Source organism: Hippocampus zosterae, chromosome 1, assembly GCF_025434085.1.
Source record: "Hippocampus zosterae strain Florida chromosome 1, ASM2543408v3, whole genome shotgun sequence".
NCBI lineage: Eukaryota > Metazoa > Chordata > Actinopteri > Syngnathiformes > Syngnathidae > Hippocampus > Hippocampus zosterae.
Window position 1 is genome coordinate 10,028,442 of NC_067451.1, and position 12,637 is coordinate 10,041,078.

Below are 12,637 nucleotides of genomic sequence, written 5' to 3' on the forward strand. Positions count from 1 at the left end.
ATTTCGTACAGCAGTGGGGGGAGGGGGGGGGGGCATTCCTAGTAAAACATTCCACTAGGGTACTGAATTGTCTTTCAGAGTGTAGTAGTACATGAACTTGAAGCTAAAGCAGTAGAAAGAATCTTACTTGCAACATTTTGAGAACATTTTGTTCTCTATGACATTTGAGGGCACAACTAGAACAATAAGGGTGCGCTCATAAAAAGACTAAGTCACATTAGTTGAATGACGAGTGCTTTTTTTCCCCCTCCAATACTGAATGACATTTCTGCACAGTAGTAGAGGTGCCACTTTTGCCCTACTAGCACACAATTTAACAAACAACCTTGCTGTACTCGTAACACTGCAAGGCCCACCTCATAGGCATATGTAATACACTAGTAGTCTCCAGGACACCACTAGTAGCACCAACATTCTCACCTGCAATTTGGCCTTACGAGTAACATGGAGTTGTCCTTCTAGTGTGCCAAAGTTGTCCTACTCGTGTGGCGAAATGTCATACATTAGTGGAAAAAACGTAACTAATAGGACAAAGTTGTTCCACTAGTGCACCAGAGTCATTCTAATAATGTGCTTAACTGTCATACTAGTGAAATACAAAGAGCGTACTAGTACATGGACCTTCAACTGGATATCGAGAATGGAGTAAGTGGTTTCCATGGTCTGCAACTTACCTGGTGAAGTCTTCCTCCCCGAGCATGTGGCGGGGGATGGGCGAGTACCTGGACGGGGTGACCTGGGGCGGCGGGTAGGGCGGCTTGGGCTCCATGGCGCCCATGTAGTTGTGGCTCACGTGGTTGTCCACCATGGTGGGGAAGGCTGGAGGGAGGGCCAGGCCAGTGGGGGAGAAAGCAAGAATGATTACACCATACAGGACACAGGAAGTTAGTCAAAAGGAGGAAGAATAGATGAGATTTAAAAAAAGAATAATAATAACGGATGGGACCATCAGTTCTTAATTTTGCTGCCAATTCGAGTTATAACCATTAACGTTCATGTGAAAGTCCACTAGCTTAAGTCTAACACATAATGGAACAGCCAGAGAAAGTGCTCACAGTCTCGTCGACTGACACAGCAAGTCAAGTCCAGTCAAGTCAACAGTATTTATAGAGCACTTTCAAACAGCCATCGCTGCATACAAAGTGCTGTACATGGCTTACAGCAGTACTTTTAAACTTTTAAACATCTATTTGGACATGAACTGGAGAAACACATGTAGAAAGAGCATACAGTGGTACCTCTCTCTACTTACGAACATCTCTTCATAAGAAATTTTCAAGTTCCGAAACGCCTCAACAGGAATATATTGCCTTTGGTTACAAAAGAAATGTCAAGATACGAAACGTAAAAATACAGGATGGTCGCTACTCGCAGCTCCGAGTTTCCTGAACGCAACATACTTAAAGCTGCTTTTCCGTTGGCTATTACCGAGCATCATCCTGGCATCCCATTGGCTAAGAGGGACCTACACTGTTTGTGTCTATGTGTGTCGATAGATGTCTGTCTATGCAGCGTCCTCAACATTCGCCCCTTGGGCCATGAAGCGTTCCGGTAGTTTTACGTAAATGTGAATGACCCAGAAAAAGTGTTGACCAATCGTGTGATGGCTCACTATGCTGATGTTTGCCTTGGACATTTTTGAAGGATTGTTCAAAGCCAACAAAAGCAGATGTCCTTTGCTCAGTTCTTTACAAAACGCCAGGCAAAAACCACTTCTGAGAGAGAACATGAACTAAAGAGGGCAAAACCTCTATTCTTAGTTTTTTTTACACTAAGCACAACTCTCATTTATTGTGCAATAATCAAATTTGTAACATGTATTTGTTACATATTTTAGAAATTATATTTCTAAATTATATATTAGAAAATATTTATGTCTGAATTTTGGGGGACTTGGACGGAATTAGGGCATCCATCCATCCATCTATTTTCTGAACCGCTTCATCCTTCACCCCGCCTACTGCCTCTTCGGGCAGTAGGCGGGGTTCACCCTGAACCTTAGGGCATTTACATGGAAAATGTGTCTACTTACAAAATTTTCTCGTTAAGACATTTCTTCCAGAACCAATTAATTTCGTAAGTAGAGGTACCACTATATAACAGTTATTATATTTTACATCCTTCAAAAAAAACCCCGACAAATTTTACTGCAGTTTAACATCAGTTTGATTAAAGTATCTAGTATGTCTGTTGGTACTATACCGCTCCCTGGTGGCAGAATGCGGCACAATGGCCATTGAGGTGAAGCATGAAATCATAATGCCAAAACTGTTTCATTCTTTATATGATGATTAATGGAGAAGTATGCGCACAAAATCTGGGAACAAGTGAACCATTAATTTACAGGAGTTTAATGTCATGTCCAAAAAAAAAAAAAAACAAGTTCTTCTATTCATTTTTAACTTTCCACATGAAGACTCCATATCAGGTCGGCAACCCCCCCCCCCCCAAAAAACACCAACAACTCTCACGCACTTTTAAATGCACTTTAAATACTGATCATGTGAACATGGGTGGCATGGAGGCAAAGGCAAATAAAGTCAGCGTGCTTACGAAATGGCTTGTCGAAGAAGAATTTGGAGACACTTTGCCTCGAGATTGTAGGCTCCCATGCGCAGGTGGGATGTGAGAAACTGGCCACACTCAGTGGGAGGCAGAGAACTAAGCTTGTTGTTGCTGTGGGAAGAAATGCGTGTGTGTGTGTGTGTGTGTGTGTGCGCGCGCGCACGCGCGCGCATAGTTGTCACGATGTGGGTGTCTCAGGCGTTTTTGGGCAAGAGAGCAGTGATCCTATGCAAGAAATTCATGCAGGTTCATCACTCCTCAAGAAAGAAAGACGGTATTACATTATTTAGAAGAGTTACCTTATTGTGTTATGTAATGTTAGGTTTATGTAAAGTGTATTTGCAGAGAAGTGGGTCACTGTTTGAGGAGGAACAAATTTGGAGCTAGTATTTATTCACCTCTCAGTTAACATCGTGCCAATAGAGTCTCACTTAATTAGTCCATAAATGATTATTTGTGACAAATAATGTAGCTTTGTTCATGGTTCTACGCCAGTGTTGTGTATTAACTGGCATAACAGTAAAAAGGCTCTTCCACGAGATGACAGGTGGTAGAAATCTAACATGATTCTAAGTTAACATTCAACATGGAATAGCACATGCAAGTCACGAACAGACCTCCACCAAGGCTGAAAAATCCAAGTTTGAATTGTATTTTTTATAGGAAAAAGAGCACTATATAATATATTGTTCTTCATTAAAAAAAAACATTAATGACATAATTATGGCAAGAACGAAACAGTTTTGGACACATTTTTTGAAGTACTGTACAATACACAGTTAAACAGGGACACGATCACAGCTCCTCAGTAAGCCCCACTTGTGTTAGGTGTTGTTCATGGAGGATAAAGAATATATGCCTGGGAGTACTGTTCCAAAGTGGAACAGCAAGTGCTTCACACCGCTGTTTGTGTTTAAATATCCTCGACATAAAGGTTCGTAACACCACAAGGCTGTTCATTAGTTCGTCTCTGGCGTTTTTGCATTATGCTAGCAGACTTTAGTAAAGCAGAGTTATGTGGCTTGTTTTCAAAGTTTTGTTTGCAAGTCAATGCGAAAAAAAATTAATTTGCAGAACGACAGCTTGAATCTTGAAAAAGTCTGTCGCTCAGACTATCTCAGTTTCTCCCCCCCATGGAATGTACATCGTTCAATGGCCCTGGAAAATTGAGTTCCAACATTCATTGTGATCCCGCCCCAATATAAAATTGATTGTATAATCAGTAGAATAATTATATACTGTACATGGGAAAATGAATTAAATTTGGCATTATTAGGAATGTTTTGGGATGTATTTCAAAAATCTCAGCTCCCGTTACTATGAGGGTCATTCAAGGTTACATTTTATTTAATTTGTAATCAGTGCAATAAAAAGATAAGGAGTCAAGTCTAAACAATCTATTATCGTGACTATCCCTAATATGCAGGAAAAGAGAGAAAGAAGAAGTAAATACGTACTGCTGGAATAGTCGGGTGGGGCATACATGTCATTGAGGTGCACTGGTCCTGGCTTGGCCACCTTGAGGTAAACCATATCGGACGTGTTCTTCAGAGCGGCCACTGCTTCCTCGTGACGCACGTCCTGAAGCACAATGTTGTTCACCTGAACCAAGAACACAAGTTGTGAGAAAACCTCAGGTGGGGTACACACACACACACACATGAATAATCTAGACATATGTGTGCAGTTATCTTTCCCAAAGTCAAAAAATTGGTGAAGATGTAAACAAAAACCCAACAAAAATGGCACTTAGGCGTCACACCAACCAATGCGATCACAGCACGTAGGATGAAGCGAGATTTGGACATATTGCAACCATGTGCAAGAAGTCCATGGTTGGCTGTGTTGGTGTGCGCGTGGTGAGAAGTGCGGTCAAAAGCAGTAGGTCGTGTCTGAGTACCATGACTTACCACTGTATTCGATCCCATGACCAAGCGTGAAACCCAATTTACATGTGTAGCCAATTAATATTGGCCAATGAAAGGAACTGAAAGGCCATAAACACATTCCAGCCAAACACACGTTCATGCTGTACTGTATGTGCGTGAATATGCTGCAAGAGCAAAGCACAACAATTGACGAAATGAAGCTCCTCCTTCACTTCAACATACCGTAGTTCCTTCTGTGTGAGCATCTGGATGCGAGTTGTGGCTTACAGCAGCTCCTTGTGAGTGTTTTCATTTTGCCTTTTTGTGTTTGACCAGTGTTATGCAGTTAAATAAACATCTTTGGCTCTCTTTGCTATATCGGTACCTTCTTCTTTTTTTTTCCACTTGACCCCAAATTTGATTTAAGGTACCGCTGTACAAGAAGTATGAAGAGGATCTTACAGCGAGAAGGCGGTCTCCCGTCTGCAACCGTCCGTCCTTTTGGGCGGCTCCCCCTTCGATGATCTTGGTGATGTAGATGCTGTTGTCACCCGGGATGTGCTGATTGCCGATGCCTCCGGCAATACTGAATCCAAGTCCTGGAAGATTAACGTAAAACAGTGCAACATTTGAGAAATAAAACATACAAAGCACACAAGACCTACAACATTACTTGTTGGGACAAAATACATTATTCATTATTGCTTTTTATGATTACATTAACTTGGGTAGACACTTGATAAGGTACACTGGCCAAGTCAAGATGAGACAGTGGTGTATATCTATTTGCGATCGAATGAGAATAAGGTTGTATTATAAAGTAACGCAAAACCTGCTTATTGAAAAAAATGCCTTTGAATACAAAATGTATTCATGATAATTATTTGAATACACAATTGTTTATTAAGCATTCAGAACAACCACAATTTAGTACACTCATATTATTGCAAGATTAAAGCCAAAATATTCTGCAAATAATGCAGTTTTCCTACAACCTGCAGAGGGAGCTTCCACTGAAATGAGAAAAAAAAAAGTCAGCCAGAAACCCAAGAAGCATCATTCAGTTTTCTTTTGTCTGAATTATTTCTTCAATTATTATTATCTTTTTTTGCAGTTTTTTTTTTTAATGATAACCAATACAAAAACATATTAACTATTATTGTTAACGCTTTTATTTGCATCTGTATTTTTTCCAAACACGTGCTTCCTTTACTTAACGGTATCAGGGCAATCTGCCATTTCTTCACAATTAATATAAAAAAATAAAGAACAACTAAGAATGAAAATGTTCCCTATGGTCAGTAGAGTCCCTCCCACACTCTCCAGCCCACCCTGACAGCACTTGGTAGCTCCTTCAGCCAGAGACTGGTACACCCGCGCTGCAAGAAGGAGAGATACCGACGCTCGTTCCTACCGACTGCTGTCAGGGTGCTGAATAAAAATAGCAACTATAATAATAATAATTAAATGATGTGAAAAACAATTGTAAATAGCACTGCGAATTATCCATTTTGTATTTATATTGCACTTAATTGAACGGTGTTTGTTTCTTTTTTCTTCTTTCTTCTTTCTACCCACATTCTTGCTGCTGGAGGCTGTAAATTTCCCCAGTGTGGGACAAATAAAGGATACCTTATCTTATCTTATCTAATCTTAAACATCATTCAGATGCTCCATTGGAGTGCAGACTTTTGCAAATTAGGAATGTTACATGAAAAAGCTCTTCTTGTCCAAAAATGACTAAATGTCTGTAGACAACCTATCATGTTATCAGGTTACAGGGTGCATGAAAGGGTCAGGTTTTAAATGACAAAAATCAGGCAAAAATGGCCAGCCATGGGAAATTTCTTGAGATTTGCATTTACACAACTGAAATGGTTATGTGTGCGTTACCTTTGGGCCCTTTGAGCAGGTTAACCTCCAGGACAGTTTCGGGTGGGGCCTGCCTTCGCCTCACAAGCAGGCGCACCACCGGCCCCGCCTCCTTCAGAGCCTCCACCGCCCGGCTGTGAACCACCTCTGACACGTCCACGTCGTTCACGCGGAGCACGCAGTCGTTAACCCTGCGGATGTGTCGTACCATCACTACAAATGCTCTAGCTCAGGGGTGTCAAATTCCTTTTTGTCGTTATGACGGTGAAACCACAAAAAATGTTGAATCGTCTCATCGCATGTATTGCTTGTACACAGCGAATTAATGGATTTCTAGTTTTGAAACCAGTCAACTATAATAGTTTGTTCAATTATTGTTCAAGTGACTGTACACAGGCTAACGAAATTATAGCAAATTCTCAATGTCATTTATTACACGACAATTTGACGTTACGGTACATTTTATTTTTATTTTTTCATTAGCAAAGATCATGCAAGTTGACACATATGCTTTTCTTTCGGGGGGTGGGGGACACACATAAAATGATGTGGCGGGCCAAATGTGGCCCCCGGGCCTTGGGTTTGACAGTAGTTCTCTAGCTTCACTTTAGTTTTCAACATTTCTAGGAAAACGCACTGGGCCTCCAGGACAAAAACATCACTGCATGGTGATAACAAAAAAATAGTAATTTCATGATACCAATGGTGCAATATGACAGAAAAGTGGTAATTCTACAAGATGAATTGAGTAACATTTGAAAAAGTAGATCAAAAATTTTCAGAGTATTTTAGTGTGAAATTTATTGAGAAGTGAGAAAGTATTTTACTTGAAAGTTTTATTTATTATTTTACTCAAAAAAAGGTAACTTTTTGCAAACACAATAACGAACTTAGAAAAGTCATCCACAAAAAATTATGACAACAGTTAACTAAATTTACAATATACAAAAAAAGGACTAGCGTGTTAACAAAATTTTATTTTTACAGTGGAAAAATATTTTTATGACAAGGTTACAATACTATAGTGATTTTACAATAACAGCTGTAATATTAGAATGAAGAAATATTATTTGGATGAGAACAAAGTTACAACAACATTTTTAGATAATGGAAGTTAGAAGTCAGAATTTAAGAAAAATGAAGTTGTAGTATGAGTATACAGTATTATACAGTATGAGTGTAAGTCATCTTTACCCGAGCCTTCCGTCCATGGCGGCCGCTCCTCCCGGAATAATCTTGGTGATGAAGATCCCGGGATCGTCGGGAATGTGCGGATTATCGATGCCTCCCGCTATACTGAAGCCCAGGCCCGAGTTACCCTGAACAAGTAGGAAAATAATGTTGCAATATTATCCCAAATGATTTTTTTCCAGTAATGAAAACAATATAAGGAATAAAATCCTAATTTTAGGGGTGGAATGTGTACATTTTCAAAAATGAGAACACGTTACGTTATACTGCTTCCAATGTTGAGTGAATACCACGATATATTGCCGTATACTTCGACAAGTAGCATTTCCTTACCCTCTCCAAGATGATCTCCTCATACTTGTACATGCCATCGCTGCCGTTCACCTGTAACACAAGAGAAAACAATTTTTGCTGAGCAAGGCTGGCTGGCTGGCTTGCATTTTATCAAAACACACACGTGGATGGATCTATTGGTCAATTCAAAATAGGAAACTCATTAGTCATTCTCAACCCCAGTCAACTGCAGGAATATTAGCTGTTCATCACAGGGGATAAAGATTATATCCCTGTGAGTATTGTTATCTTGCCTGTTTGACCAAATATCACAGGCCTAATGATTTATAACTACCACACAATCAATGCTAGTTTAGTTTAGTTCAGTTTAGTTTTAGTTAGTTTAGTTAGCTCAGCCATAGTGTTTATATTGGCCTTTTTTGGTTGTTAGCAAAGCCAAGCTGCAATCCCCTTGGCTTCATGGTTTTTTTTGTAAACTTCAATTGGAAAATGCATGATGAAAATGCATTTTTTTTTGGGGGGGGGGGGGGTGCTCACAAGTCTGAGCAAACAAAATCATCCAAACTCGGAAATCAGGTTATCCTATCTCAAGGCAACACTGGACACCAAAATATTGCTGCGAAATCCTCAAATTTTCTAAACGAACAGAATTATGAACACACGATGGATTGTTTGATTTCACATCAACACTCAAATAAAATCCGATTTTGAGTTTATTCGAGCTGTTGGTCGTGACAATAAATGTGCAATGTGGTATCCTGGCAAAACAAAAGGCTGGGTCAAAGGTCAAATGGATAATGGATATGCATGTCCACATGGCAAACATCTACACACACACACACACACACGGGGGAAACAGAGGGCGTGGGAGAAGAGGAGGGTGGGTGGGGGGGCAACAGAGAGGGAGGAGATACTTACATAAGGGCCTGCATCTAGTGAGTCTGCGTTGACAATGATGGGGGGAGGGTTGGCCTGTGAATATGAAGAGATACACATTATCTCAGCAGATGACGGTGGATGCACACGCACACACATTATCACATGGGAGTCAAGTGAAGCCGAGAAGGTGCGAGGGGTTGAAAATGACCACAGGTGCCCAGAGACCATTGAAAGAACACACACACACACACACACACATATTCAACCCTGGGGTAAAATAAGAACCAAAAAAAGCAACAAAGAACTCGAGTTAAAATGTTACAATTTGGAATATTTTTAATCAAATAACTGAATAATTTAAGACTGAGTAAAATATTATACATATCAGTTTTACAAAACACAATAAACAACTTTATACCTTAAAGTTACAGTTTTTAATTGAATGTATATAATAATTGTTTAATTAGTTTGTTATAAATGAAATAAAAACATAATTTACTAAACAATGTTAGTATTTCTAAACATTTATGAAATGTAATCAAACATTCCTAAATGTTTGGTTTATTTATTTTAAACAGAATTATGAGTAAATTGAATCATTTTACATATTTATTCAATATATATGTTCATAAACAAATTTAAAATAATAAATTTCCTTAATTTTTTTAAAGTAAAAAGGTTGACAGTGTGACAAAATGTGTTTACTTCTTCTGAATTATTGAAATGCAAATGTAGGCAGAATAAAAACAAAAGATTGATCAAATATGTTGAAAATAATGTGATCATAACAGAATTAAAAATGTTCATTAGTACAAGTAACACATATACATTAAAAATATTTATGAATTAAATTAATTAATCTGAGTAAAATTCACTCTTTATTTTTATATACCAGTAATATTTTTTTATAATTGACTTGACTCCTAATATTCTTACAAAAAAAGTCATCACTATGGATTGAAGATGATGATGATGATGGCTATGATGATTTTTCTTTCAGCAAGCTTCCTTTCAGACCAATGTAATACAAGAGAATGGAGCAGGTTCGACTTCTGTTCCAGGTTTACTGTGTGGAATTTGCATATTCTCCCTGTGTCTGCATGGGTTTTCTCCGGGTACTCCAATTTCCTCCCACGTTCCAGAAACATGCATGACAGGCTAATGAAACACTTTAAAATTGTCCCAAGGTGTAACCGTGAGCGTGAATGGTTGTTCATCTGCGGATGCCCTGCGTTGGGCTGGCAACTGGTTCAGGGTGTGTCCTGCCTACACCCGCGACCTTCGTGCCCCACTTCCAACGTCAACATGTGATTCAAATTGAACACACTTCATGATGCAATATCAAAAGTAGCCCTTTGCATCATTGAAAGTCAAAATATTATAAAGTCATAGTACATGGCAAGTGTACTATGACTTTAGATGTTAAAATAAAATGAATTCAAAGACATTAAACGAGAAAAAAGCACAATTTTACAAGAATAAAGATGAAATATTAATTGATCAAAAAATGTAAATACTAAATGTTTCTGTTCCTGAGAAAGAACTACTGCATACAAATTGTATGCCTCCTGTTTTAAACAAACAAAAGAAACATACAAAATGGCACCAGTTGCATTATGGAATTTAGAGTCAAGAAAGCTACTGGTGTTGGTTAACCCACAAACTCATCTTTAAGGCACTAAAATTAATCCAGCAGTGGTATAAAATCACTGTTTTATACTTTGTAAAAAGCCAATCGCCATCTGACATAACAAGCAAACAAACAAAACAACAATCACAACATAATCTCAGGACAAGTAATCTCAACATGCGTTTCTTTAATATTGAGCAAACAACTCAAGTACTTGGGATTAGACCGGATTAGCGCCCTTCACCCGCTTCGGTTCCTAGAACGGTCATCCATTTATATCTGTGGGCCGCATCAAGGGAGACGAATACTCTCAATGTGAGACCGCACGAAAGGAGAAACACAAAATCTTAGCACACATTTTTGTCCGTCTGGTCTCTAGTAAGGCCATCGAGGGCCAAATGGCAATTTACAGCATCTGGATAATCCTTTAAATGGGAAGTAGGTTAAGGATTACAGAGGTCAAGTCGATGGCATTTCATAGATTGATGGCAATCCAGGTTGCACATGCTCAAGGCTACAACACACACTCCTCAGGCTGGAGACAAACACCTCCATATCATTGTAGTTTTTTTCTTTGAGAGTATGGATTATTGGGGATACATTCCAGAAACACCACAAAGGGGACAAACTGCCATATAGAGACCATATGAAAACCTTTTTAATACCACCATTCCCTCCACATGCTTTAAACATGTTATTTTTTTTTTTCAAACCCAAACCCACTTTTGAAAATGTTTCTCAGCCCCTTTCACTCTCCTGCTATCAAAAATATCTATTTGAGCACCAAAATGTTCAACCAAAACCATACTGGATAATCACAAAAATATGCAAGCTCCATGCTAACATAAAATGTGAAACACCATGGACACGCTAACGAAAATGAGCATAGTTGTTATGCTAATTATAAAGGTTGAAACAACTGCTACGTTAACACACAGAGTACGAGAAAATACAAATGAGGATACAACCTCAGTCATAATCAAACACCATATATGAAACATCAAACTGTTCAACCAAAAACCTTCAATTAAGCAAGCCTGCGAGCTAATATATCATGCAAAACATCTAAACCTTCAAACAACTTCACAAAATGACAATTGTTTACTGTACAATTTTTAAAAAACAAACAAACACATGAACAATAAACAAAATGTAATAAATATTTAGCTTTTTTTGAATATATGCTTTATGAAGTCAGTAGCCACATATAGCATAGATTGTTTCACGATGGACTCTACCGAGCAACAGCATTACAGGGTAAAAAAAAACGGGGGGAAAAATTCAATTGTAGTGTGTTGCTATGACAAATGATTTGAGTTAGCTGTGTGTTTAGTTTAAATGACTATTTTGTATTATGAAAAAAAATTATTACAGCATATCGATCGTCACTACTTGCTATAAAACAGAGGATGGTCTGGGCAATACAATGTTAAAGATGACAAAATGCTTCAATCCGGTAGTATGCAAGCCGTTGTATAGATACACTGAAGGCAGGCATGAACCAAATTCTATTTCCCGTAAGTTACTTCACAAGCATCAAAAGCAGACAGTGACAAGAAGAAAATACACAATTTCTGTGTGTCAAATGCGTGGTTGACTACGGAGACGGTGACACCACCCACAGACGCGAATGCAGGGCACAAGCTTCATCCCAATTGTTAAATAATCAATGTGTCGCCTTGGCAACCGCTGCCTGCACACATCATTGGCCAGCAGGCCTATTTTGCAGCATCCCATTGCTGCAACTCACCACTCGCAGCACATCTTTGCGCCTGCCTGCGTTTCCTCCTCACACAGATGCTCCAACATATTCATAGCCGAAAAGCTTTATTTCACAAAATCTTTACATCCTTACCATTCATTATCCGATCCGCTTTATCCTCACAAGGGTCGCGGGGGGTGCTGGAGCCTATCCCAGCTGTCTTCGGGCAGTAGGCGGGGCACACCCTGAACCGGTTGCCAACCAATCGCAGGGCACAAAGAGACGAACAACCGTCTGCACTCACACTCACACCTAGGGACAATTTTTGAGCGTTCAATCAGCCTGCCATGCATGTTTTTGCGATGTGGGAGGAAACCGGCGTACCCGGAGAAAACCCACGCAGGCCCGGGGAGAACTTCACACAGGGGGGCAGGAGCTAGGATTGAACTCTGTACCTCTGCACTGTGAAGTCGACGCGCTAACCACTCGACCACCGGGCCGCCCTACATCCATACCGACATTCATTATTTTTAACATGATGCCATCCACATTTCTAAATAGTTACATTGATTCAACAGAAGGGTGGCATGGTTGTCGACTGAATAGCACTCACAGTCGGCCGTACCTACTTGGGAT

The 12,637-nt window shown here is 39.4% G+C and overlaps 1 protein-coding gene across 5 annotated transcripts in view; it reads right to left on the bottom strand.

Moving 5' to 3' along the window:
• Window positions 1-12,637, bottom strand: part of dlg3 (discs, large homolog 3 (Drosophila)) — a 98,658-nt gene that overhangs the window by 42,703 nt on the left and 43,318 nt on the right. For 3 of the 5 annotated variants that reach the window (XM_052066066.1, XM_052066298.1, XM_052066233.1), the window contains exons 2-8: window positions 8,709-8,762; window positions 7,830-7,880; window positions 7,500-7,624; window positions 6,327-6,496; window positions 4,896-5,032; window positions 4,023-4,167; window positions 675-819 (exon numbers count right to left, since the gene is read on the bottom strand). In XM_052066066.1, the coding sequence (XP_051922026.1) occupies window positions 675-819; window positions 4,023-4,167; window positions 4,896-5,032; window positions 6,327-6,496; window positions 7,500-7,624; window positions 7,830-7,880; window positions 8,709-8,762 (827 nt within the window). Of the gene's footprint in view, window positions 1-674; window positions 837-4,021; window positions 4,168-4,895; window positions 5,033-6,326; window positions 6,497-7,499; window positions 7,625-7,829; window positions 7,881-8,708; window positions 8,763-12,637 lie in introns of all 5 variants that reach the window. The other 2 variants (XM_052066147.1, XM_052066382.1) reach the window with 2 other exon arrangements.